Genomic DNA, 27,513 nt, shown 5'->3' with positions numbered 1-27,513 from the left:
TCAATCTTTGAGTTCTTTATTTAATAGACTTATTACCCCATTGATATTTGTACCACAGCATTTTTTTAATGACTTTTGACTTCTATAAAAACTAAGATTTTTGTTATTATTTAAATTTTTGCACAGGGGTTAGAAAAATGATATTTGTTTACTTTGTTTCTTTCTCTTTTTTCCCCTAGATATTCTCTAAGTGGTGGAGGAACTTCGTCCCACTGAAATTCCTTTGGCATTTGGGATCTTGTTTTTCCTTCTTTCTTCTGCATCCTCCTTTTGAAAAGTCAACGAGAGCCTTTGCCGACTCTGCTGGCAGCGCCGTGGAGGGCCATCCCCCACGGCCGCGGCGTCCAGGGACACTCCGCCCCCACTGTGCCACAGCCTGATGAAGTCTCTCGCATGGGGTGGGGAGGGCCAGCTCCTTCCAGCAATTATTTTATTTTTTTATTGTTTTTAATTTTAACCATAGTGCACATATTCAAGAAAAATGTCTTTGAAAATGAAACCCCTGAAGTGTATATTTGGGATTATGATAAGGCAACTAAAGACATGAAACCTCAGGTATCCTGCTTTAAGTCGACAACTCCCCGGGAGATGGGGAATCGCTGGTGGATCGTGTACAGATTTGTATATAGCGTCATTTTTACAGAAACCCTTCTGGCGTGCATAAGGAATCACTGTGTACAAATCGGCCAAGTGCTTCTGTAGATAATGTCGTGGAGTAAATATTCGACAGGCCATAACTTGAGTCTATTGCCTTGCCTTTATTACGTGTAAATTTTGAATCATGTGACCAGTGATTTGGGTTTATTTTGTATTTGCAGGGTTTGCCATTAATAATAATTAACGCCCCTCTAGGGAGCACTCCTGTTTGTACCTCGACAGATGCAGATGTCCCTCTCGTTTGCCCTTCGCCCCTTTTGGTACACTTAAAAGTTGATTTCCTTTTTCATCGATGGTACTATTTCTTAGTGTTTTCAATTGGAACATATCTTGCCTCATGAAGCTTTAAATTATTATCACTCTGAGTTTCCCCAGATGACGCGCTCTCTCTCGTCTCACCTTTGTCTGGAGTCGTGCACCAGGTGTACCGTCCTGCCCACACGATTTTCTGTTGCACCTCGTGGCGGAATCTGCATATCATCTTTCCCACCTGGAAGTGTCTGGATGCTTACACCAATAAATTTTATAACACACTTATTTTGCATACTCGTCTTGAAACATGACTGCAGAGCGAACAGGGCACCTGCTGTGTGTGTTGTTGTGTAAGTGTGTGGCTGGCTGGGTGTGTGGTGAGAGGATTTTGGAAGACTCCAGGGAAAAGTGCCCGGATGGGAAAATGCTGAATGCCCAGGTCAGCTCCTCAGGCGACTCGTGTGGTTGCTCATTGAGAAGATGTGGCTGGCTGTGGTAGGTTTTTGAAACTGCTCTACTTCTTGCCAGGGACCTTACAGGTGGTTTTAATTCTCCTAAAGGAGATCATGTCTGGTTATCTTGGCTTGCTATCAGGTGTTGCTTAGCAAGGCAATAAATCTCTGGGTTTTCTGGCATGAGAGAGGACTGCGTAGCAGTTCTTGAGTGTTTTAATGGTACAGGTAGCATTCTTTTATATTTGTTGATGCTAATTATTGTCATCTTTTATTGGGGTAGTAGGTTTTTTTTGTTTTTGTTTTGTTTTTTTGGTACCAGGAATTGAACCCAGGGATGCTTAACTTCTGAGTCACATCCCCAGTCCGTTTCATATTTTATTAAGAGACAGTCTCCCTGAGTTGCTTAGGGCCTCACTAAGTTGCTGAGGCTGGCTTTGAACTTGTGATTCCTGCCTCAGCCTCTGGATTACAGGCGTGTGCCACCACACCTGGCTGGGGTAAGGGTACTTGAGGATTAAGACAATGGATTGTTTTGGAAGCAAAGAAGTAACTGGGTGAATTTTGGGGATGTTTGTTGCTGCAGTGGCCTGGATGTTGTAGGGAGAGAAGACCGGCCCAAGCTAGAGGTGTTGCAGGAAGGCTGTTAATTGTTTCAATTTGATATGGGAGTTTAGACTATCAAACCATGTTTTAGCACAAGTGGATTTTGGTTGAACTACTAATTTCTAAAAGGAATACATTATGGCCAGAGGAACTAGAACTGGGTTGCTAATTCTTATCACTGTACAGCGACTGTGACCTTGCACAGTGAAGTTGGAGATCGCTTCATTTGTGTTTCTTGAGTGCTCTGTATCTGAGCAGCGTGTTTCCCCTATGAGGCATAAGCCAAAGGCCAGTCGTGTCCACTGTGGGGGAATCTGCATTCCTCAGAGTGTGCTGTGTGTTTGGTTTTAAGAGCACCAGTGTAGACAGCAGCTTTTGTGAATGACACAGATCTTCAAGTTCACAGGCAGAGGTTGAAGCCAACCTCTCCCTTCCTGGTGCCGGGGATGGAACCCAGGCCTCGTGCATGCCAGGCAAGTGCTACCACTCTACAGCCTCGGCCCTGAAGCCATTTTAAATACTAGTAACTGGTAGGCTGCTGGGTAGACATGGATCCTAATTAGGAATCCCGGTCTGAATGATTCATAGATCCCTACAGTCATTGGACTTCGGTATGGTAAAACTGTCTCCTGGTAAAAACAATAAATGATTTTTTGGGGGAGGTTGGTGGAAGCCTCCTGGGGAATGTGTTCAGATTGGAATTTCAGAAGTGGATTACCTCAGTGTACTCTCTTCTGGATTGTGACTCTGCAGACACTCAGAATCAGCTGGACTGTTGAGGGCACCTCGTTTAGCCGGAGTCTGGCCTTTGTCTCCACGCTTCCTATTGTTCATTGAAGAGGGCACAGAGTCCCGACTGGACCTGCCTCAACAGAGAAGACTGGTGCTAGTCTTTAGCTGATCCCGTGAGCTCAGCATTTGGGAATTTGCTGTCACTTGAAGTCTCTTGATGCCCAGCCTGAGCTGTTCCTGGGTCTTCAGCCGAGGGCCTGTGGATCACACAAGCATGGCCACCATCAAGTAGTGGCTGCGAGCTGACCACTCAGCCATGGCCAATGCCTTTTTGAAGTTCTTTTTCTGCGTCCACCCATGAGGTGGAGCACCAAGGTGGTTCCTGATGCTTCAACCACCAAACAGCTGGGCTGTTGCTTTCTTGATGGAACTGAGTGCCACCTGTCTCCCAGGTGGATAGTTCTGCTGAGTTGCTCTTGTGAAGTGTCTGGCTTGGTCCTTTAGTAAGAGGTGCTGCCAATTTAATAAGCATAAGATGCTTAAATGCCTAAAATGCTAGTTCTGTTTCCTTCCTTATAATCTTTCCTTCCTTGAGGAACTGGGCTATGTTTCTGCTGCAGAATGCGGCGGTCAGGGCTGAGGGCCCGGAGCATGTTCTCTGGCGCTCACTGTGTCAGGCATGGGCCAGAAGAGCTCAGCCAACGATGGCTTTTGAAATTTTGTGTCTTGTGTGGAGGGTGTCTCTGAAACGCCACCGCCTCTGGCAGCCCGTTGGGAGTGGACGTGAGGGCCCATGCTATTTTCAGTTTTTCTCTGAGCCTACACGGGGGTCAGAGGAGCTGGTCACAGTGGGAGCCACAGGTGTCCAGCGGTGGTGTGGAATCATTCAGACATGCCGAGGTAGGCAACCACCTCGTCCCCAAGTCTTCCTGGATGAGTGAGTTCAGAAAGTCACTCAGTCAGGTAAGTTCTAGAGGAAGTGTCTCCTGATACCGCTCTGCCCCTTGGCCCCTAGGTCCCTGGGCTTGGTGTCTCCCTGACCCCCCAGCTTGGGAGAAGCCTGTGTCCAGGCCTTTCAGCAGGGGCTTCCGGGGGAGTGGAAGGCCCTCCTGCTCTGTCCGTCAGTCTGTTGGGATGTTCTGTCCTGAGTCCGTCCGTCCTCCTGTCTTCCATCCACCCACCCTCTCCCTGCAGAGATGGCGCTGTAGGCCCACGGTCCCCGTTCCTGCCACGTGTGCACAATAAAGACAAGAGACAAAGTTGGTCATTTTGCCTTAAAACTTCAATATGCTGGATTTTGGCGTGAGGTATTTTTATTCCCTTTTGTTAGTACTTAAAACCATCTGGTACATATTGTAAGGCAAATGAACACGTCTTGAGCTCCTGTCCGTCTGTAACTTGTGGACACCAGCCACAGCTCCGTGGCAGTGTGTCCACTGTTCCAGGAAGTGGCCTCCCCGTGAGGACGTGGGATAGAACTGTGCTGAATTGGCCGACTCAACGTCAGGAAGGGCTCAAGAGTGCTAAGGGAATGGCAGCCACCTGGTCACCACAGGGAACCGGTCGACATCTCTACCTGTGGGCACTGGGACACCAGGTTCCCAGCGAAGCGTGACTGTCCAGGGGTGCAGCGTCACTCTGCCGATACCCCATGCCTGGGGAATGAGTGAAGAGCGCGAACTGGGGCTCGCGCATCTTCCGGCCGTGGTGGCGGGAGGGCGTGGGTCTGGTCTCGGGGGCTGGGACTACGTACCATCACTGAACAGGCTCCTCATCCACGAAGCTCACACGACACCCCAGAACGGAACAGCACAAAGGGCCCTGGTCAGTGACACACAGGTTCTCATGCTTGTGAAACAGACAGCAAACACCACTGTACACACCACTCACGGCACAGCGAGTCCAGGCATCGCACTGGAGTCCGCTGCTCTTAACAGAAAACAGTCCTGCTACGGTTTGTAAATAGTCACCGATTTGGTCAACTTGCGCCAAGAAGTAGGTCAGGTAAGGAGCGTGTCACTGGAGCGTGAACCCCTCAGCGGAAGGGAGCGCGCTGGCAGTTCTCGTTAGTCCAGGAGAGTGAGTCCTGGGACCTCCTGTTATAAAAGTAGAAAGACTGGGAAAAAACCACATCTGGAAACGATCGCCACGCGTGTTGCAAACTTGGAAAATCCATTTTTAAAACAGCAGCCTGCAGGAGAAACACTGAAAGTCCTTTTCTAAGAGAAGAGCACTTGCCCTGTCCTCGTGGAACGGATGTGTGCGCGCTGCGTTCAGGGCACAGTGGTGGGGGAGGAATGTTGTTTGGCACTCTTCGATGACAACGCTGCAATACTGGCACAGCCCGGGAACAGTCCCCATAAGAAGGACGGGCGGCAGGCCCCAGGCCTGGGGGTGGGAGGCCGTCCGTTCCAAGGGAAGTCAGCAGTGGAGAAGACGAGGTGAGGGGATGGCTGCGGAGGGCGATGGGCGACAGTTACTGTGAAACCACGTTTGTTCAGACAGGTGACAGTTGGGCTTGGCTTCGCCACACAGACGGCGAGTGTCTTCCAGGAAAGCAGCCACGCTGGGCCAACCATGGAGTGTGTCCAGCCATCAATACATGTGAGATTCTTTGTGACTTGAAACATGGGCCCGAGAGGCAGAGCTGGTGGCACTTCGGATCACTTCCATCCACCTAAAACAAGAAAGTGACGTGACTATTTGGGGTTGCCACAAGACCATCTGATTGTCATTATTCAGCATCATGGTTCTTTTCTGTCATTATTTGCAAAAAACATGGTGTCATGGAAGCCCAGCTGGTTTGTAATTGGTCATTTTGGCAGAAGCGTTTGTACGTTAACTAGAGCTGAAGCAGAGGGTTCCTCCAGGGGTGCCCAAGGAACGCAGTTTGAGAACCATCCTCTTTGGCGTGCTCATCACACAGGAGCCAGAAGCACCAGAGGCCACAGGCTCACTGTGAGCAATTGGAGGTGAGGTGGCTTCTGGCTGTGTGGGAGAGCTCTACCTCCTGATTCTTTACAAGGACATTGTGTGTGTCCCAACCTGCTTGGTGGGGTATCCATTTTATACTGTAGTAAATTCGTGGTTCCTGACCAGGACCCATGTTGTCCCCAGGGTCATTTGGCAGTTTGGAGACAGTTCTAGTTGTCACAGCTGAGTGGGGCCTATTGGTGTCTAGGGTTGGTGGCCAGGGCAGCCTCCTGTTCCCCGATCCATCTGGTTCAGAGGGTCAGTAGTACTGAGGCTGGGACACTGGCCTGTCCTCCATGGAGGACCTTCAGATGGAGCCCCCAGGAGCTCCACAGTGAGGCTGCATTAGCCTGGCCCCAGGAACAGCTCCCAAGTTAGAGGGCTCCAGGTCAGCTCTGGATCCAAGTCCAGGATCAAGTCCGAGGCTCACCATCCTCCAGGCCCCTTGACAAGCTCTGTTGCTCAAGAACTGTGAGGTCTCCTGGGAGTTTTAAATCTCTGTTTCCACGGAAGTTACGAGGCATTGCGCACAGTTGATATCAGACCGCTGAGTTAGCAACCCTTATGGAGCTGAGCCCCCTGAGAACCAGTCACCGTCCTGACACTGGTCAGGAGAGAAACTGCTGCCTAGAAGGGGCGCTGACCTGTGTGGCCCCTGAATGGTAACTACTGCCCTGTCTAGCCTGAGGGCTCTCTGTCCCCAAGGACAGCAATGACAGCCACTTCTGGTGGTGTGCTATGGGATGCATTTCCCAGAGGCTCAGAATTTGTACCCAAGATGTGAATTTCAGGAATAGCCTCAAGGCGTAGCTCATACCCAGCAGCCCGCCTCCCTTTATTCACTCTTATTTCTTGGCTAAATATCTCATTGTGTCATGCAGATGGCGGCAGTAAGCTCGCTCTCTTCCTCCTGTGGCCCCTTGACCAGGAGAAGTACTGTGTGCCTGAGCCTGGCAAGCCCGCTCCCTGCCACGGCCCCCGCTGCGCTTCCTGACAATGCACGTGTGCTCAGAGTCATAAAGGTGCAGTGTTGGTGGCCTGAGCAGACTACAGGGTAGGACCCACGTCCCCAGGAAGCCAAGACTCCACTTGCCTCTGAGGAGAGTGGGCGTGTGGGGCATCAGGCGGGGCCCTTGGGGGCGTTCCCTGCCGGCACGGGACCTTACCTTTCGAAAGTGTACTCGCTTTCAGCCCTGAAGTAGTACACGTGGGACTTGAAGTGCAGCTTGAACACGTAGTCCTTGTGGATGTTCTCGGACTCCGAGGGAATGGTGAGCGCGTATCCGAGCAGAGGCAGGCTGGCGAGGGGGTGATTGTCCTGGAAAGGGGCACAAGATGGCTCTGGGCCTGGCTACTGCCCCTCACCCGGAGCAACTCGGAGCCCGGGCAGTGCAACCCAAGGACTTGGGGTCTGGAAGGGAACAGACTGAGGCAGTAGCCTTGTGCAGTGTGGTCCAGCCAGGACACGAGCCCCATTCAAGTAGCAGCCAGACGGTCTTGCAGCAAACAGTAATCATCAGCCTTCACTTAGCGGGCCTTGGTGGACGTGGCCTTCCCCTTACAGACCACAGCAGGACACAGTAACACCTGCTTCCCACACCCAGCAGGTGCTCAGCAGCACAGTCCTGCCCTTCCGGGGTGAAGCTGCCTGCTTGTGGGAAGCCCCAAGTCTCCACCACTTCCCAGGCCAGGCAAACTGCACTTGGTCCCCATCCCCAAGGTCCCAGGGCCACCTGAGCCGGCAAGGCACGTACCTGGTGTGACTTGTAGAAGAACAGGCAGAAGTTTGTGAACACCACCCACAGCTTCTGCCACCCATTGCTGTTTTTGAATTTCCTCAGCAGGTTCCCAGACAGCTGGTTCTGAAAGACAGGTGGGCCAGTCAGGGCACAGGGACCAGCCACAACAGGACAGCCCAGCCTCTATGCCCTGCAGTGGTCACTGGAGGTGCCCTGGTTCCAAGGTCAGCCTTCCTGTGACCCAGGCGTGTTGGGACTGAGAGCAGCCCCCACCTCGCCAGTGTATGGAGAAGCCCTTGGGTGGTCTGAGCCGGGTCTGAGTGATTTCCTTGTGCCCTGTTACAGGTTAAGTCGCGTCCTCCCAAGAGAAATGCTGAGGGCTTCACCTGCAGCATCTCAGAATGTGACCTTAGTAGGGTGGTCGCAGGTATAAGTTAAAATGAGGTCATCGTGGATAAAGGGGGCCTTAGTCAAGTGAGTGTGTCCTCAGGAGGAGAACTGGGGACAACCAGGAAGGACACCTTGTGGCAGTGGGGCAGAGGCCCATAGCAACACCACACTCTGCCAATAAACAATATGGAAGAGGCGAGGAAGGGTCCCTGGGCTCCCAGGGTCTTGGCCCAACTGACAGCTTGGTTTTGACCTTGTGGCCTCCAGAAACCACAAACAAACTTCTGCTCTAAGCCACTTGCTCTGTGGTCCTTACCTAGGAAACACATCCATCCAGCCACAGAGGCTTAAAGGACCCCCCTCCTGCAGCTCCTGACCGCCACCTAGTGGGCCAGGGCTGGAAGCTCAGGCCAGGCAGGGGTGTCCATGCCCCGGCTCAGGTGTCACAGACCAGGTGTCACAGACCTGCGTCAGCTGTTGCTAAGGAGCTCTGCAGAGGCACCGGCAGCCCCTAAGGAAGCAGGAGGATGGACACCCTCACTGGGCCAGGGGACACCGAGGAGACCCAGAGACCTTCCTGACAAGCCACGCGCTCATTCAGTTCCTTTGTCAAGGTGACACCACCAGAGGAGACTCCGAGAGGTGGGAAAGGTGGTAGGGGACACAACCTTCAAAGAAAAGTAATGCCACTCATCTGTTAAAAATAGCCAGTTTGCCAAATTTTAGACGTTACCACAGTTTTAAAAACAAAAAAATATACCGTCAACGTCTATTTACTCCATCCTATAAGTACCGGTTTAAGTAAAGGTCCCGGGCTAGGAGCTGAGATGGAAGGTGTTCAGCATCGCTGCCCCCAGCTGCTCAGTCTGCGGGGGAGGCTACGCGGGTGCAGGAATCGGCGGAGCCCCTCCCCAGGGGGTTCCCAGAGGATGGTGGCACTGGGGATGCCAGGCCCTGGCAGCATCGCACACGGCACACCAGAGGCAAGGCCCCACGTCAGACAGGCACCTTCTCCCGCACCTTCCTCTTAAACCAAGCCAGCCCAGGGTGGGGCCGGACACGGCAGCCGCCTGCCCCATCCCAGGCCCCCTAGGACTCCCAGCTTCTGCCAGTCGCCTGAGCCCCCACTCCCCGCTGTCCTGGCAGCCCTGCAGCTTCAGCCCCAAGGGAACTCTCACTGCAGGCTCCTGTCCCTATGGCCCCTGTGCACTGAGCCCTGTGCACGTGTGTCTCGGGTGACTCCAGGGCCCAGGCCTCTACCTCCTGCTGTCATAGGAGAGTTGACTCTCCCAGAACCAGCTAGTGCCCGTGTCCTTGATGCTGTCCCCAGGGACCCCCTCATCCCCTGATTGGCACAGGCCTCCCTTCTCCGCCTTCCATCTCAGCCTGCTGTGGGTTGAACTGTGTGCCCCCAGAAGACACATCCAGGTCCGAACCCCTAGTGCGTGTGAATGTAACCTCCTACAAGTGGGGCCCTCGTCCAGCGTGGGTGGTGTGCTTAGAAAGAGACGTTTGCACCCAGACGCAGGGCACAGACCACGTGGCTCCAGAGGTGACCAGCAATGTGATGTGACATGAGTGACTGTGAGCCCAGGATTGCCGACAGCTGTAAGGAGCTGGCAGAGGCAGGGAGCAGATTTCCCCGGAGAGGATAAACTGGTGATCGAACGGGCGTGCAGTCCTGTTTCAGGGCCTGGAAGTGAGCCGGCTCACCCTGACCCTCCCTCTTTCCTTCCATCCTGGCTGGCATCTGTGTTCTGTCTGCCAAAGAACCTCCCAGAGGGACACTGTGTCCCAAATACAATCTTCAAAGACAACTAGGATCTTTCAAAGCCCTTGCTGGCTTTGTCCCACCCAGATGCCCTGTGACTGGTGGGGGCCCCCGGTGCCCACAGCCAGCTCATCATCATGCCCAAACCTCCCCCTCACTCATTTCTACCTGTGAGTTCCACAGCAGACGGAGGCCGGGCTCGGGACAGAGGAAGGGGCACCTTCCTCTAGGGTGAGGCCTGAGGCTCACCAGCTAGACCAGGAGCGTGTTGGCATCTGGCACACGAGGCTGACGTGCCAGGCCTTGGGAGGAGCTTTCTATAGGGAAGGGACGTGTGGGAGACAGACCAGCCAATCCATAAAGTCTAAGCTGTATCATCGCCACCTCGAAACCAGCTGCGTGCTCGCCCCTGAAGACTGGCAAGCTTCTCCTCAGGGCCAGAAGTGAACATTACAGGCTTTGCAGGCCAAGAGGCAACACAGAGATATTACGTAATATCTGAAAATGTAGACCCACTCCTAGTTCAGGACGGTGAGCAGTCAGTGGTCAACTGCATTTGGCCTGTGGCCAGGTGGCGGAGTCTGGCTCTGCACACTCTCTTGACCCTGAAGACACCCGAGTTGTGCAGATGGCTGCTCGCGGAGGTGCCTTCAGCCGCCTGCACCCTCCTGCAGTGTCCTGCGTGCTTGACAGGCTTCCCGCTCCCTGCGGGGTTCACTCTCAGACCCAGCAGGAGGGTGACGTGGAGGCAGAGTGTGGCACACACGGCCTGTGAGCAGGGCTGGAGAGGGAGCGTGCAGGCAAGGCTGAGGCCAGGCACGCCAGGCACCCGCACGGCCCAGCACTGTGGGACTGCCGGGAAGACACCTCCTGGACTCGCCGTGCCCACAGAGTCCGCACAAGGTGCAGCAGGAACTCAGGAAGGCAGGTGAGTGACCATGAAGGTCACTTCCAGAGAATATCCGAGACTCTTCAGAGACCCTCAGGAAAGTGGGCACCTCTCCGCCTTCCTGATCAGAGCCAGTGAACCCACATGTGACACTGTGGCCCAGGCACATTCGGGAACCAGAACTTTCTGCCTTTTAGAAGCTGAGTCCAGCCTCTACCTCAGTGAGGGCCAGGGCAGTAGCCAGGATCAGACGTGTGGACAATGTCATGAGACAGGAGTGTCCCCACGACTTGAGGTGCCAGATGGCCCTGTGCAGCCAGGGCAGGTGCTGCTGGCAGGGGAGATGGAGGAAACCCCTGCTTTCAGTTTTCTGGACGTGGAATGTTCTGTCAAGTAACTTCAGACCTGGAGAAGGCTCAGGGATGGGGACTTGGAAAGGTCTGGAAGGCTTCACATTTGTGATCAAGGAGGAGACCCTTCACCAAGGCCTGCATTCAGGGGTGAACCCCAGAGCACACCTGGAGGGGCCCCACCCTGCGTTCCCTTCTTGGGGCCATCTGTGAAGTGAACTGCGACCTGCCCCTGTTGGCACCTGCTTGCCAATTTTCAGACCCCGCGACCTCCTCATACACCTGTTCCCAGGTGGCAGCTCCAGGACATGGCCATGGACACTGCTGCACCTGCGAACAGACTCCGCCCCGTGACTTACTCCCCGAGAGGAAAGAAAAATGTAGAGCAGACTCAGGAGACTCCTGTCGGTGGCAGTGAAGACAGGTGGACGGCGGAGCTGCATGGCAGCTGCCGAAGATGACGAGCGCGGCGGGTTGGAGCCCGGGCTCAGTCCTCCCCTGCTCGGCCGTCAGTGGACAGGCGCAAGGGCCAGGCTCCTGAAGGCCACTGGGCCAGAGGCCATGCACGGACTCTGCCGGGCAGGTGTGAGTAGGGAGGAGGGCCGCCCAGCCGCCACGTGCCCCGGGGGTACCTCCACGGCGATGCTGAAGTCCACCATGGAGACGCTGGTGTTGCGGTGCCAGCACACGTGCACCATCGTATTGCCGCGGTGCGGGGCCTGGCGCTCCAGTGAGGTGCGCGAGGCACTCAGGTCGTCCTCCGACTCCTGGTCGGCCGCCGTGGCTTCATCGGGGGACTCTGCAGGGTGACAAGAAGCAACAATGACCATCTCCTCAGCAGCAGCCAGAGGAAGGCTCTGGAAGGCTGGGGGACGCCCACTAAGCAGGGGTCCAACGAAGCCTCCGTGGAGCGGAGCGTGCCCAGCCCCATCTGCCCTGCACACCGGGCTCCTGGCCTGTGGCCCTCGCGTGCAGCAGCCTGCCCGTCTCCATGGACACCAACCGCCAAGCAGCAATGCCGGCCGGGAGGAGCCTCCCTGCCCCCCACGTGCTTCCAGGGTTTGACTTTTAGAGAGATTTTGTCGATTTCCAGCCGGAAACACAAACTCAGACTGGCCGAGAGGCCCCCGTGCTGGGTCTTCAAATGCACTGGACACAGACCCAGACACGCCTCCCCTCCACGGTGACCTGTGGCCGTGGGCTTGGGCGGTGTCCCCGCCACTTACTGTTGTCAGGGGGGCTGCTGGCCAGGAACTCCGGCGTGGGGCCACTGCTCTTCTCTGCCAGGTCAATGGCCATCTGGATGTCCTCGACCCACTTTTCCATCTCGGACCGAGAACTGAAGACAGAGAGGGGCGTCAGCTTCTCAGACCTCGGCAGGTCCAAGGTAGACAGCAGTCAGGTTCCAGAGTTACCTGGCGGCCACGACGATGGACTGCCGCTGGCCACGAAGGGTCAGGCAGTGGGGCACCCCCCACTCGTCCTCACTCTCCTCGATCTGTGGGGCAAGGGTTGTCGTGTTACTGAAGCAGTGAGATGCCTGGGATATTTTCAGACGCTCACTGAACACGACCAGGCCACTCTGAAGGCAGAAAACAGCGTGGGGCCGGAGGAGCCCAGCCCACCTACCTCTCTGCCCACTCCTGAGGAGGCCGCCATGAGCCAAGGCCACAATCCTGCAGCCTCATGTATACCTGCTTGACCGGGGGGGCCCTGGCCATTGGCACTCCTTGGGAACAAGTGGTCCAGCCCCTGCTCAGTGGACTTCCCTGTCCTTGTGTGTGGTGTGAACTTACCCTGCAGGCTGGAGGGGCAAGTTCACACCACAGGGCCCAGGCAGCAGGCCTCTAGGTGGGTCTAGAAGGAACCACTCATGGCATCCCATGAGCAGGAGGAGGGGCAGCGTCCCTGCCAGGAGAGCCCTAGAAGGCCACTCTAGGGGACAGGGCAGGAATGGAGGGCCACTGGTCTTCGGGCCCAGGCTTCCACCGAGGAGGGGCCTGCCCCGCGCTTCCTGTCCAGCCTCGCCCTTTGGCTCCTCCCATCAGCGGCTCCTGCTTCTTCCCACCCAGCCAGGAACAGTGCCCGATCCTGCCCGTGCCACACACTCACCGTCATGCCATAGAGCGGCAGCTGCCCGTGGACTTTAAACTGATTGGAGGCCGTCAGCCCCCGACTGGTGTACAGCAAGACGTCGTTGAACTAGAGGAACAAGTGGAGTGGCGTGTGAGCGGGCTCTGCCCGACACCAACAGGGCACGCGGCGCGTTTCCCCGGTCTCCAGGAAACCCAGGGAGCTGCTCTTCCTGCCTGCCAGGGTCCCCGCATGGGTGGCGGCGGCCCAGCCTGGTCATCTCTACCAGCCCTGTGATAACCAACCTGGGTCGGGCCATCGTGAGGACAGACGGCTCTCACCACTTACCAGGAAAAACATGCGCTGCTGGAGCCCCTTCCCCGAGAGCTTGCTGAGGCTGCCCAGGCGGATGAACTCCTGCGGAGCAGACAAAGCCAGGGGTACCGAGAGCGCAAGGGGGTCGGGCCTCCTGGCGCCCGCGGCCCCGACCCACTGAGTTAGAGTGCTCAGTTACCGCGTCCCAGCGGCCACGCTAAGCTGCCACTACGCATCTCTGTCTGCCAGGAGCCTGCAGGGCAGGTGCCCTACCCGCTGAGCCTCACAGGACCCTGGAGTTGAGGTCAGCAGGCAGGTGTGTGCTCACATGTAGGGAGCCCCAGGTCTGAGGATGAGGACCACCCCAGTTCCCACCACGAGGGAGATGACAGGGACCCCCAACTGCACAGAGTGGCAGCTAGGGACTGGGAAGACAGGAATCTTCTCCATGAGCTACAACTCTGGTTCTTAGAAACCAGAGAACCACGGAACTCCGCACCCCCGGTCACACTTCCCAATCCATGAGGCAGAGACTGTGCTGTGTAGAGCAGGCACTTGGAAAAACAAAGAGCCATCTTTTCTTTTTTGGGGATGGAGTCCATGTTGCCCAGGCTGTCCTTGAAGTCCTGGGTTCAAGCAGTCCTCCTGCCTTAGCCTCCCGACTAGCTGGGACTACACCACGCCCAGCTAACGGTCACTTTGGGATACAAAACGCACAGACTCTCCCAAGCACGATGGTCCGTGTGATCCTCACTGCAGGCTAGTCCTGGAACTCGCTCTCCCTGAGCCCATGATACTGCTCCCGATTTGTTCGGGGTTGACTTGAAGCAATGAGAAAGGGAGGTGGCCTGGGGTGCCAGAGCTTCTGAAAGCGAGGTGGTGCTGGTAAGCAGCACCCCAACTCCAGCTTCACCTCTGCCTGCATGGCGTGTGCTCCACACACCAGCCTGAAGTTCAATATTGCCATTCCCATTTGCAGGGAAGGAAACTGAGGAGCAGAATGATGGAGAAATTTGCCCAAGACCAGCTGGCCAGCCAGTGGGTGGCAGCACCATCTGGGGAAGGCTTACGATGCTCAACATGATGTGCAGTGGCACTGCCAGTAACGCTCGAGGGCATGCCCAGTCCCCTCCACAAGCCTGGCGGGGGACGGAAGACACCGTTACTACGTCTTCTTATGTAACAAACCTCCTGATCTTACTGACCCATGAGGGCGAGGATAAGTTCCCCTCCCTACGTTCCATCGTCCTAGCTCTGCTGCAGCCAGAATTTGAAACCATTCCCCCCAAACGAGAAGGCTTTATCAATGCTTTGTTCACGGTGTAGCCTAATTAGCTCATACCTTATAGTGTTCAGTTTAAATAAAATCACGTTGATTCCACGGGGCTGTCCACGTGGATGGGAGATGAGGCTGCGATGTGCTGAGGCCTGGCAGAATTCTCTCCCCGGAAGAGCAGGGGCGAACCCCACCTTCATCTCCACCCAGCGCCCACCCCAGAACCCTGACGAGTCTCCTGCAACTTGTTTTTGGGTCCATGTTGTGCGAGGCCAGGGAACTTCCCCTGTGCTCCTCCCGGGTTTGACATTTCCGAGGCAGGTACCTAGATGAGCCCGCAAGCTCATGAGCAAGCGTTCAGGTGCTTGTCCTGAGGGTCAGCGTGCAGCAGAGCAGAGGCCTGGGCCTGGGGGATACGGGGTTGAAATGGGAGAGACACAGGGACCAAGATCCCAGAGGAATCTGATAGATGCAGCAAATGAATACACATTTTTGGTTCCTGAGCAATAACTGCTTCCTGAGAAGGGAAATGAAAAAAGCAGGCTTTCCCCCATCTTGTCTACTCCCCTGGTCTGGTGGGAGTGGGAGTGTGTGTGTGTGTGTGTGTGTGTGTGTGTGTGTGTGTGTGTGTTGGAAGCTCCGCCCGTTGATAATGACCTGCTTCTCATGGTGGGTGCTGGGTACGGGCAGGTTAATAGCACAAGTGAATTCCTATCTCTCCCAGAATTGTTTCAAATGTCATTTGGATCTTGAATAAAAATTACGCATATAAAATTGTATGTTTTAAAAATACTTATCATATTCGAATGGGATTTTATAGTACACTTTCATGCACTAACAACTTCTCTGCTTTTTATCACCATTTTATCCAATTCTTCTTCATCTTCCATTTTCACTAAGCTATTGATTGATTGATTGTTTTGGTGCTGGACTGAACCGGGGCCTCATGCATGCTAGGTAACGGCTCTACTACTAAGTTACACCCTCAGTTCCTCATTTATCTAAAATAAAAACAGAACAAAACAAGTTGTCTTAAATCCTCCCTGGAATGTGATAGAGAAAAGTAATCAAGAAACGAATAAGAAGACACAGACTATGAGGTCAGAGGAGTGCTCTCTCCCCTCCCAGCACAGGTTTTGAATGTCGCTGTCAGTTCACAGCGTTGCCCAGGGGTCCCCTGTGGCAGGAGGAGGCTACTCTAACTCAGAGTGTCCACAGTCAGAAAGTTCTAGGCCCCAGGCCTCTCTCTGGCGTTCCCTCCAACCCATTCCGCTTACCCTCCCGGGAGTCACGAGATTGTCGATGCCAATCAAATCCTTCTTGAGTTCGTGCAGCTTCTGGAAGTTCTCCATTTTGATCATCGTACCGTGCAGCTGCGCCACCATTTCTGTCATCTCTGCCAACGCAGCTGGCGGGGGAAGCACAGAGTGCTGGGGTGAGTGGCAGCCCAGGGACTCTCCCCATGACCCTCCAGAGCCAGGGACAGCACTGCTGCTGCCTGGTCGCAGAAACCCAGGGTCTCACCCCAAGGACGATTTGCTGACTTTGGTCTCCCCTGAGTGCCTTGGGAAGGCAGAGGACCTGGCATGGCCATGTGGCTCAGAGCTGCCCTTCTGTTTGAAGGACTCGTGGCCATCGGGGGGAAAGACACGGGAATGAGGGGCCCCGGGTTCTGCCTCTTTCCTGGGAGAGCAGGGCCCGGCGAGGGCAGAGGCCGGGAGGAGCGGGGAAAGCCAGCCTGCGCTCCCGGAGGGCCTGGTTAACGCCCGGGACCTGCCTCCAGCGCACCCGTTCTTCCTTCCGTGGGACTCACACCAAGATGGGCGCAAAGAGCGACTGTGACAAGCCGGAGGAGCGGCCAGTGCCAGCCACCACACGCTCGGGGCACGCAGCCCGCAGTGGCAGTTCAGTCTCCGGGACCCTGAGGGCCTCCTCCCACACGCAGTTCTGGAAGGGCCGCTGGCAGCCTTGCTTTCTCCTCCGACAGAATCAAGCACTTCCGGCTTACCAGACGGCCGCGTCCCAGCCGCGTGACAAAGCCTAGAGTCTCCTCCGTCTTCAGATCCTCCCACCTACTGGGCACCAGTGCTGGGGGTGGGAGAGGAGGCCTGGAGAGGAAGGGAGGCCACCCTGGCCCTGCGGTGCTCTCGGGCGCTGCGCCAGGAGCAGCCCTGGGCACACCTGTGCCTACGCTCCCCTCACTGAGGCGCGCTTGTTTCGAGCGAGGTAACAAATTCGTTTTTCTATTTAATGATCAAGAACAAACTATTCCCATTAGGGGTCATTTAAAAAAATAGAACAAAGACGCCACATCTACCAGGGATGGCAAGTGCAAGTCCCAGTGTCCCCTCCCTCTCCTGGGTGACACCTCTGTGGGGCCCTCGGGGTTGGGAGGGGCCTTCAGTCATCTTGCCCTGGCACAGCGACTGGCAATACCAGGACACCAGGACAAGGTGGGCGAGGCCACTCCAACTGTGAGGCCAGGCGCAAGCTGAGGCTTTGGGTGAGGACGGATTTGCAGGGAAGGCCGAGGGGTGCTGGTGGTGACCGGGAGGCAGGATAAGATCCACCATGCTGCACACGTGGCTGGCTTCAAAGGCCCACAGTCCAGAGCGAACCATGGCATCAGGAGACACCTCTGCTCGTCTCCAGGGGTCCCCACCATCCTCACTTTGCCACGTCTTCTATGGAGCTGCCTTCAAAAAGACCATCTGGAGGGATCATCAGGAGGACTGGCCAGAGCCGGGCTGACCCACCAGTCCCTCCCCAGAGCCTTCCTGCCTCCCCTCTGCTGCTTCCTCAGGCTCGCGGGTTACAGAACCCTGTGGATCTGGGCCCTGCTCATGTCCCACCTTGGGTTTGCCCCACTCCTCTGCGTTCCACACTGAGGGCACACAGCACTTCTGCTTTCTGGAATGTTCCATGAGTTCTCTCTCCTTCAGGCCTGGGTATTCCTGAATTTGTGCTGTTCCCAATTCTCTTCTCTGGACCCTCCCCGTATCCTGGAAATCGCCTACTTACACTTTATCCTAACAGTGGACACCCCTTCCCCGGGCTCCTGCTCACCCCACATCACCTCAGGTGCTCTGAGGGCCAGGATCGCGTCCACAACGCCCTCCCACAGGCACCCGCAGCTGTGTGGATCCAGGGCAGGAGGAACTGGGTGCTGATCTGAGAAGGTTTAGATTTTAGTTGGAGGCAGTGACAGGTAGCCCAAGAGACGGGAGGTGTCTCGGACGTCAGGCAAGAGGAAGGGGCCCTGATGTGCAAGCGACATGCAAATTCAGGCCATCCACTCAAGAGCCACCTCCAAGGGCCCCTCTGGGGACAGCCCTGGCTGGAGGGTGGAGGGGACTCAACAACTAGCCCTGGCCCTCAAGGGACTTGGGGTCAAGGCCAGGGAGCATGAAGGGCGACAGACTGCATGTAACATGGGACGAGCACGTCTGGAGCACCAGCTCGGACCTTCTACTGAGGGGCCCTCCCAGGTCCCTTCCTCTCCTGACCCCTGCTTCCTTATCTGTCAAGTGGGACTGTTAAAGGAGCAAAGGTGAGAAGGTCGGCCTCACGCCTGGCCCCACGCCTGGCCTGGGTACATTAAGTGGGTACCGTCGTCATCCTGAGATAGTAGGGTAGGGTGATCTAGGTTCCATACCATTTACTTCCCAGCTGTGTGGCTCTGGACAGATTCCTTACCCTCTCTGATGTCAGTAGTCTCCATATGTAAAATGAGCTCACTCATGCCTCAGGCTGGTGATGGAGGTGGAGAGTTAATTCAGGGGAAGGCTTATTACAGTGACGGGCACACTATGAATGCTCAGTGGTAATAAGCAAGAGGATCTGTGACATGGCTTCGGTGGCAGGTAGGAGCACGGAGTTTCACCCACACAGGTGGAAGCCATTCTAAGTGGATGTCCCCAGGTGCAAAGGAAGGAATGTGTGCAAAAGGGGAGGAGGAGCAGCACCTCCTACGCAGAGACAGAGGGGCGGACGGAGGCCTGCAGGCAGCTCACCTCGGCAGTCCCTGAAGTCGGCGTGGCTGGGGGGGTGGTGCTTGCACAGCCGCTCCAGGACCTGCTTGTAGTGCATGAGCCGGTGCAGCGGGCGCAGGAGGAAGGTGTTGAGCGGCAGGTAACACACCTTCTGCAGCTCGAAGTCTCTGCAGAGGAGCTCCAGGCGCCGCGAGCTCCTGATGGCGTTCTCCAGCGCCTCCAGCGCCTCGCCGTGCGTCCAGAGATGCGCCGCCAGGTGCTTGTGGGGCGAGAGGGGGCGTCCTGAGCAGCGAACCAGCACCTCTGGCGTCCAGCCCAGTTTGGCTTGTGGAAGTGAAGGGCACCTTTGCACGCATTACGTCAGCGCGCTCATCTGATCTCTCCAAATTTCAGTTTCCCTACTTCACTACTTAATTCACTATTTCAGTGATGTTCTGAGCATGAAACACGAAGCTCCTTGAAGTTCTAAGCAGTTTAAAATACACACGCACTGGATGCAGTGGTGCATGCCTGGGAGCCCAGCGAGGAGGGGAGGCTGAGGCAGGAGGGTCTTAAGTTCAAGGCCAGCTTGGGCCACCTAGACCCTGTCTCAAAATACGTTAAAAAGAACTGGGGTGTAGCTTACTGGTAAAGTGCCCCAAAAACACCTCCCACAGAAAATGCTCAAAACCTCTGCACCGTAAAATAAGTGCAGGCAGGTAATGTTAGAGACATAACTGTCCTTTTTAGAAAGAGACTGATGAAACTGAGGGGTAGTTTGCATACAGGGGGTCCTTGAGGGGTGGGGCCGTGGATGCTTCTAAATATTTTAGGATGACAGTTGACCAGGGACATTCACTGAGCATCAAGCAGTTTAGGAAATGCCTTTCAGTCTGTCTCACCTCATTCACTCATGAAATAGCCAAGCACCTGCCGGAGCCACTTCCTCCACTACCAGCTTACTCTGCTCCAGGTGGCAGGTGCCCCCAAGCCTCGATTTCTAATCCAGGGCAAGTCCTGCCTCAGCGACAGGCTGCTGCCACGCTCCTAAGGAGCTGGAAGCCATGTGTCCACACAAACCTGCTCGTCCTGCCTCGTCCGGGCCGCCTTGTGTACCCTCTGACTCTGGGGTCAGTGCTACCAACAACCGTCCCAGGACAGAAGATCCTGCAGAACGTCCAGATTTCTTCTTCCTCTGAACACTTCCCAAAGTCCGATCAATCAACCTGAACACGTCAGACCTGCTGTCTGCCTCTTCCCTGAGAACATGGCCTTGTCTGCCCAGTGTCACCCACTGCTGGGACTCCATGCCCCTTTCTCAAGTGCCCCTGGACGCACGAAGCTGAGGATGCGATCCTCTGAGCTGGCCAGCCTCGACTCGCTGCCCACCCCAGGCCACCCGCTGGCCAACCTGCATGTGAGGGTGCCAGACGCCGCACACGATGTCCCCTGCTCAGAAGCCCCTGAGCAGAACATTCCCTGTTCCAGAACCTTCCCTGACTTCCACTCCTCTGTCCTTCTGCCCTCAATGCTGCACCTGCCTGTGTTGGCCCTTTTCTGATGACTCCCCCGAGAGGTTTATTTCCAGACTTTGTTTTTTGAAGGAGAGATCCTACGGAAGGTTGCACAGAAGCAGGGGGGCGCTGCCAGCCCTCTCCCCTCCGCCCCAAGGGTGATGTCCCAAGTGACGGGCTCAGTCTCAGCACCAGGAAGCTGGCGTTGGTACGTTCCACAAAGCTTATTTGGGCGCACCTATCACACGGCCTTCCTGAGTGTGTGCGTGTGTGCGTGCTCACGGCAGGAAAGACGGCACCCCAGACAGCACCCTCAGCATTTGGACAGAAGTGCTAACCTGGGCTTCTACATTTCTCCAGCCTTCTGCTGCTACCTTCTATATGCTTGATGGAAATTCTTTAAAACAAACAAGAACAAACACAATTTGGAAAAAAAAAAAAATAAGCCGACCCATCCCTTATTTTATTTTGGGGGGAAGGGTGCTGGACTGAACCAGGCCAGGGTCAGTGCATGCAAGGCCTGGGCTCCACCCCTGGCTGCACGGCGGTCCTCTGACCCAGTCCTTAAAAAGGTCGCCAGCGGCTCTACTGATCCCCAATCTATTTTTATTTGACTGCAGAGCTCGGTGTAAACACGTGGTGTCAGCGGAGTGCTGAGATGCCAGCACAGCTGAGGCGGGCAAGAGCGCCAGCCCCCGAGACCCGGGAGGAGGGCAGCAGAGGCCAGGTGCTGCTGGCAGCAGAGAGGAGGGCAGCGGGCAGCTCGAGGCAGGGCAGCAGCGGTGGGCACTCGGCAAACAACCCAAGAAGGCCACAGAGGGCAGCTGGGGAACAGCAAGGTGCTGGGAACGGTCCCCACGGGTGCAGGAAGAGCCGGGCAGACCCCGCTGCTGCCCAAGGGCCCGAGGCAGAGCCTAGGCCTGCTGGAGGGGCCTCCCCTGGTGGGCTTCAGGCCTCAGGAAAGAGGATCACGACGGAGGAGAAGCGAAAGAGGCCAGCCTGGAAAGGCCAGTCCTGCGGGGCTCCCACTGAGGACATTCTCAGGGAGGAAGAGCCACCGACACGTTGGAGGTAGCTGGGCTGGGCGGCCTGAGTGGGCGAAGCACGGGGGCTGTCAGGGCGGCGAAGCCACCTGACGCCGCGTCACCGAACACTTGCCAACACTTAACAATGTAAATGCCGAGACTTCAGGCCCGCTGGACTCGGGGATGACAGCTGTCAGTACTGGGTCCTCAGTAGCAGGCGAATCACACCGTGCAAGGTGTTGTCAGGAGTGGAAATTGAGTTGGGGCAATACCAGGACTTCCTGCTTAACGGTTCTGTAACTCTAACCCCACTCTAAACTATTTTAAAGACCTTGCATGGAGCGTAGAAAAGGCGCCTGTCACTGTGACCTCTGAGTATCGTGGCTTCGCTTGGGACTCCAGCCGCGGGACGTCGTAGATCCCGCTCGCCTTTCTTAGTTTGTGCAGGAGCCTGCGGTCCTGCTCTCTCCCGTGGCTTCTCTCTTGCTGCCCACAGCTGCACCTGATGCTCTCTGAACAGGCTGGACAAGTGCACAGTGGAGGAGCGGTAAGCAGCATCTTGATCTTTGTTAAGAGAAAGTGGCCACAGGGAGGGCTGAGGTGGATTTCGGTGGTGGAGGGCTTGCCCTGTATGTCCTTGGCCCTGGGTTCAAGCCCCAGCACCTCAACGACACAGACAACAGGAAATATCTTGAGTAGCTTTTGATCCTATCAAAACGCCTTGACCAAATTATTCAGGGGAATTCATTCACGCTCCAACGGTAGCTTCCCTCTGAGGGTATTCTATGTAGTAGGTGTTCAGTTAGTACTAGCTGGATGGTCAGTAGCCATGGATGGCTGCATACACAAGTGCTGGCAGGTAGCACCTGCCTTCTGAGGGGTCACTGCTTTCTTTGGTCAGTTATTAGTTACTAAGGTCATTAGGCTCTGGGTGGTTGAGATATAGGAAGATTGCAAAGCAGGAAGATTAAAATGCAAACAGATGTGTTCAACAGATAAGTTGTATGAGCCAAAACATTCTATGGTAAAGAAATTATTAATGGGTCAAAAATGAAAATGAAAACATAAAAATCTCAGATGAGAAGGGACAGTTTTCAAATATATGGTAGAGTTAATATTTGGTGACTTCTCCAAGTGTACATTCATTGTAGATACTGCTGGATGATTAAAAATATACATTGGTTAAGCTGGGTATGGTGGTATAGCTGTAAGCCCAGCTACTTGGGAGGCTGAGGCAGGAGGATGGTAGATTCAAGGTCAGCCTCAGCAGCACCGTAAGACTTTTGACTCATAATAAAATAAAAAGTGCTGGAGGGTTAGTTCAGTGGCAGGCTGCTTGCCTAGCATGCACAAGGCCCTGGGTTAATCCCAACACCGCAAAACACAACAAACCAGCCTGTGCACGCACGTGCGTACACACACATCCTTGCATGCTGATCTAAAGTCACACGATTTACTGGAATCCCTACATGGCTGATATTTTGTCATGAGTAGAAGAAACCACAACAACCAAATGAAAATGAGCTAGTCAACTAGTGTTTTTTGTCTGCTATTTCAAAAATGTTTTGAATGATCTATTCATAAAAAAAAAAAAAAAATACCTGTTGTTCTGGGTACAATGCAAAGATTTTGAAACAAACAAACCAAGATCTACTGGAAACGCTTCCTCCAAATGACTTCTAGAAAGCCTGGAATAAAGTTTACCCAGACCATCAGCCCTGGCTGCTCTGCATCCAGCGTCCGCAGTGGGGTCGACAATGTGCCTGTAGCAGGGCTGGCTGCCGGGGCCTGGGGCAGCCCAGCCCCATGCCAGAGTGTTGCCCACCCCAAGCACCCAGCTCACCTTCATGCCCTGAACGTTCCTCAGCATGATGTCGCCGATTCTTTGGTGATCTCCTCTGAGGTGGGCGTTGGAGCGGCCTTCCCTGAGAGCAAAGGTTCAGTAGCAAACGTTAGCAGTGGGAACAGGTGCCCGTCCTGGTCACAAGAAGCCACCCTTGGTGCCTCCCCAGGGGTCCCCTGCACTTTCCTGGGGTCAGGATGTGTTGCTGGAAGGGGGCTTTGAAGTCCCCGTCCTCGTTCAGCAGACGAGTCTTCCGCTTGTGCTCTGGAGGAGGGTGGAACCAAGCTCTGGCCTTTCAGGTTCATCTCACTTTAATTGCTTTCCATCCCCACAATGAGCCTGGAGGACACTCGCCGTCACTGACTCGGCGCTGACGGTAGCCCGGAGATGGGATAAGGCTTGCAGGAAGCAAGACAGCCCCGGGATTGAGGTTTCTGTTCCCAAGGGCCCTCAGCCTGAAGCCAAGAACTGTCTGGAAAGCCCTTGGGAAGGGTAAAACGTAATTGAGACAATGCAGGAGGCCCACTCCTGGAGGGGGCAGGACCGGTGGCAAGTAGAGGGACCCGGGAGGGGCCGGCCTCTCCAGATGTGCACACAGCTGGGTGCCCCGTGGAAGCATATACAGTCATGCTTCTATAGCTCAGTGCTACAGCTGTGTTGACGATTCAGGGACGTGAACAGCAGAGAGAAGACGATATTAGTGACCGTTTCCTGACTCTTCCACGTGCCAGACGATGACCAGTAAGGATCCTCCACTCAGAGCACCTTCACGAGGTGGGTCTTTGATAGCTTTCGTCTTATAGCTAGGGACACTGAGGCACAGAGAAACTACACGGTCCAACGCCTGTTACCACGAGGCAGCAAACTTGGCTTTCACCGGGGTAGTCAGGCTTTGGAGTTGGCATCTATAGCCACCATGTGGTGGCTATGAGGAAAGATTTTCCCAGATTAAAAAACAATCACTCTGGTGGATATCTGCAGGCTGGCCCTTTAGGACAGCCAGAGCCAACTGATAAGAGCAGGATGAAGTATACAAACTAAACGCCAATAAACTCTGAGCTCTGGGCTTCAGAGGTGTTCACAGGGAACAGAAGGGCAGCAGCTGAAGAGAGGTGGCTCTGGTGATGCACAGACATGTGCAGTAGCTAGTAGCCCTGCGATGAGAAGGGGCCCTCCGTCGGGTGCTGGAGGCCCCATGTGGTGCCTCCATCTCTGGTTCACTGAGGATCTCAGGGCACCAGCAGAGGGCAGGGGCACACACAGGCATGATCAAGCAAGGCCAAGAGGTGGACAGGCTGGTGCAGTGAAGGCGGGCCGTCCCTCGCTCCCCGCTGGCTCCACACGCTGGGTGATCAACAGCACTCGCTGTTCTGCGGGCTGTAGCCAGGCCCAAGTGCACGTCCCGTGACAGGGAGCCATCAAGCTCCTCGGAAGTAGAGAGAGGCCCGGCCCTGCCGGTCCTCCACTTCCTCGGCCTTCCTCTAGCCTGGCCCTTTCTCTGCCCCATGTGGAATTCCCCCGTCTTTCTTCCTCCTGGCCGCTGGTCACCATCCTCCTCTCCGCTCAAACTCAAATCCTATCCTTGCACTCCCTGACATGGCTCAGCTATGGGCCAAGCCCTGTCCCTGCCACTGAGTCTCCCGCTGGTGGCCCCCTGTGCCCACCAGCCTTTCTCTGTCATTGCCCTCACTTGCCTCCAGCTCAGCTCTCCAGTCCCCTCAGCCACCTCCTCCTCTCTGTACTACTCCTGAGATGTCTGCGTCCTTTGGGGCTCCATTGGTGGCCATCTTCGTGTAGGACAAAGGAAAGATGTCCTCCTAGGCTCCCTGGTTTCAATTCGAGATCCCAATCTACACCCAAAGTTCTCTGTATAGCTATCAATGCAGGTTCTCAGACCTTCCGGAGGGTTCTACACAAATGACCCCCAGCATTCATGCTCTCGTTTCCCAGACCCAACCCTCTTCCTACATTTTTCTTAATGGTGCAACTGTTCTACCCCAAGCTAGAAACCTCCATTATCTCCCACGTGTCCCTCTCCCTCGTCCCCAGTCAGCAGATCAAATTCTCCCCCAGAACAGGGTCGCTGAGATTTGTTCCAGCGTGTTCCATGGACCCTGGTCTCCCTGGTGACCATCCACAGCCCACTGCTGTGGACCTACCCCATTGGGCTTGAGGCAGCATGGCGTTTGAGCCATGCCGCTGCTGAGCACTTTATCACTGGGCCGTTTTGCTGACCCCTGCATGTGACGGGGCTAAGCTGGTGATCGGCCAGTGCTCCGCCACTTCAGCTCTCCGCAGAGGGAACCGAGTGGATGGGAAGCCGGCCTGGGCACGTCTTCTGCTTTGTGGAGACACCTGCCCTGCCACACCCGGACAGCTCCTGCAGCCTTCCCAAGGCTGGGACGTTCTCCTCTCCCCACTGCCCTCACTCCTGAGCAAGGTGGATCTTCCATTCAGAACCTGGCCAGGGAGCCAGATGGATGTGGTCAGGTAGCAACAACCTGGGCTTCAATAACTGGCCCAGGAGTTTCCCAGTGGGCCTGCCAGGCGACCTCACCCAGAAGGCGGCTCTGCATTTCAAAGCATGGGACGTGGTTATCCACTGAGAGTAGCGGGACTGAGCCAGCCCGGGGAGAAGGGGGCGACTGCTGGACGCCATTGGCAACAAGTGCCTCCCTTCTCCAGCCAGCACCGCCCAGGACAAGACAAAGCTGGAAGGACGCTGGGGAGGGTGGCGGAGAGCAAGACTGGAAGCCAGGCTCATTTCTCTCACTTCCTCTGTTCTTTTGCCAACTATTTGTTAAAGGGAAGCCTCTGATGCGAAAAGCCCTGGACTCCAGGGGACGCTCCTTCCTGTACCTGCTGGCCATCAGAGCCACACCTGCTTCCCCAGGTCCTCCGCACCTGGGCTTGTGCTGGAGAAAGGCTCTGGTCGGTGGCACCGTCCCCTGCGCCAAGGAGACAAGAGCACCAAATTTCAAGGGGGCGTGGCTCCATGCTGAGAGCAGGCAGGGCTCTGAAGTGTCTGCAAACAGTAAGCAAGTCTGTCCCCCCCGACCCGGGTCACACTGCGAGCCCCAGCCCTGGGTGGTCCAAACACGTCCTATGGGGCTGGGGACCAAACCCAAATGCTACCGCCACGTGGAAATACCTTCGTGTCTGACTTCCTCTAAGTCACTGCCACCGAGTCTACAAATGCAAGGCGTTCATTTTACTACGGGCAGCTAAAAGGTCATTTTATTATCGGGAACATGAAAAAGTAATTATAACTCTTCCACAACATCCTGTGGATGTTAACCCCACAAGAAAGGGGTCCTTGTTCGGAAGGCAGGGCCACATATTTGTTGTCTGGGTAATTACCATGCAGCGACAAAGATGGAAATTCTTTTGACAATTTTACTTAGGAAAACCGCACCCAGATGCTACCCTCTGACCCCTGCGACATGATTAATGTACCCCCAGGAGTAACTGCACGTGACCCCAGCACAGGACCGAACACACACAAGCACAGAGGCACACCATGAACTTCCAAGTCTTCCCACCTTGTTCAAATGCTTCACTCGCTGAGCCGGTCAGCGCGTAGCAGCCGACTGACCAAGCAACAGGAAGGAGAAAAGGACAGGAAGGAGACGATTTGCCTTGGGTGACCCCCGACCTGTGCCTACTGTCTAGGAGGGTGGGCTGTGGGCCTGGCCCCCATCAGTCCCTCAGAGGAGATAGGAGGAGGCCTGGTAGTGGCATTTTGTCTCTGACAGCCAAGAAGCACCTTCTCAGGCTGCAGGTAGGCCAAGCCAGCCAGGAGAGACCACCGCCGTGTTCTCTGGTTCTCGTTCCCAGCCCCAGGTCAACACAAAATCATTCGGAATCCGACATGAGAGTTCACAGTGGGCTGCAGACCTCAGTGACAATGCCATCTCCCACTTGTCCAATAAGCCTGACTGCCCTGCAAGGTGTTCTCCCTGGTGTGGGTGTTGGGGGGCAGTTTCCAGAACGCAGGAGCCTGAGGCCATCCTTGGGATGGGTCCAAGGCGATCCAGCCAGTGAAAAGCACGGATGCTCATGCTGGGCTTCCCAACTAGCCCAGGAGAAATCCCCGCCCCCTTCGTCAAACAAACGGGATCCTCTCATTTCACTGCAACACAGAAGCCACCTGAGGCTCGGCTGGGAGCTGGAGGGCAACTTCTTCGCCCTGCTCTATGTCCTGATGCCCTCTGACCCCTAAAAGCAGATCCAGTTTTTTGGCCTTCTGATCTCTGAAAAGTGGATCTGGTTTTTTGCCCTCTGACTGCTGATAAATGGATCCAGGTTTTTGGAGTCTCCAAGTCCCCATTTGCAAAGCCAGCATCGCTTCCTCATCCTTCCTATTCCCTGCAGTGTCTGTGATTCTAAATGGGAAAAAAAAAGTCTGTGATTACATATGTTTGTGTGTCTACGTAAGTGAATGACAGCTCGGGAATGAGCCACGGGTGAGGTAAGTCTGTGTTGCCGTGTGGGGTGCGCGGCGGGGCTAGTCCAAAAGCTACCGGATCAGTAATATGTCCGTCCGTCACGTTGGCCACATGAGACAAACGTGGATCTCAGTATCTGTAATGGACTTCCGTACCCTCTGAACCCACAGAGGAAAAGTCCATCGACTCTCACATTCGCACCTCCACTGGTCAAGAGGAGGTGGTGCTTGGCATCCT

At 55.3% G+C, this 27,513-nt stretch overlaps 2 protein-coding genes and 1 long non-coding RNA gene across 7 annotated transcripts in view; 2 read left to right on the top strand and 1 right to left on the bottom strand.

The window, feature by feature from the left end:
- STK24 (serine/threonine kinase 24) overlaps window positions 1–1,194 on the top strand; it is a 99,993-nt gene extending 98,799 nt beyond the window's left edge. The window contains exon 11 of the mRNA XM_079136890.1: window positions 180–1,194. Within this exon, the coding sequence (XP_078993016.1) occupies window positions 180–216 (37 nt within the window). The 3' untranslated portion in view covers window positions 217–1,194. The remainder of the gene's footprint in view (window positions 1–179) is intronic.
- A 2,330-nt stretch (window positions 1,195–3,524) lies between these two features.
- FARP1 (FERM, ARH/RhoGEF and pleckstrin domain protein 1) overlaps window positions 3,525–27,513 on the bottom strand; it is a gene marked incomplete at its 3' end in the record, with an annotated part of 266,728 nt that continues 242,739 nt past the window's right edge. For 4 of the 5 annotated variants that reach the window (XM_079136884.1, XM_079136887.1, XM_079136886.1 and 1 more), the window contains exons 17-27: window positions 22,829–22,910; window positions 18,489–18,726; window positions 15,753–15,883; window positions 13,233–13,301; window positions 12,924–13,013; window positions 12,227–12,309; window positions 12,038–12,150; window positions 11,444–11,610; window positions 7,427–7,534; window positions 6,839–6,990; window positions 3,525–5,376 (exon numbers count right to left, since the gene is read on the bottom strand). In XM_079136884.1, the coding sequence (XP_078993010.1) occupies window positions 5,295–5,376; window positions 6,839–6,990; window positions 7,427–7,534; window positions 11,444–11,610; window positions 12,038–12,150; window positions 12,227–12,309; window positions 12,924–13,013; window positions 13,233–13,301; window positions 15,753–15,883; window positions 18,489–18,726; window positions 22,829–22,910 (1,315 nt within the window). Of the gene's footprint in view, window positions 5,377–6,834; window positions 6,991–7,426; window positions 7,535–11,443; window positions 11,611–12,037; window positions 12,151–12,226; window positions 12,310–12,923; window positions 13,014–13,232; window positions 13,302–15,752; window positions 15,884–18,488; window positions 18,727–22,828; window positions 22,911–27,513 lie in introns of those variants that run through there. The other variant, XM_079136888.1, reaches the window with a different exon arrangement.
- Window positions 13,719–15,219, top strand: LOC306659397. The gene is made up of 2 exons (XR_013763287.1): window positions 13,719–15,078; window positions 15,113–15,219. It is a non-coding gene; the product is annotated as an uncharacterized lncRNA (long non-coding RNA).

This window comes from Sciurus vulgaris (genome assembly GCF_902686455.1).
Source record: "Sciurus vulgaris genome assembly, chromosome: 4".
In the NCBI taxonomy this organism is placed as follows: domain Eukaryota; kingdom Metazoa; phylum Chordata; class Mammalia; order Rodentia; family Sciuridae; genus Sciurus; species Sciurus vulgaris.
Note: the sequence above shows the minus strand (reverse complement) of the source record. Positions and strands in the feature narration are given on the sequence as shown.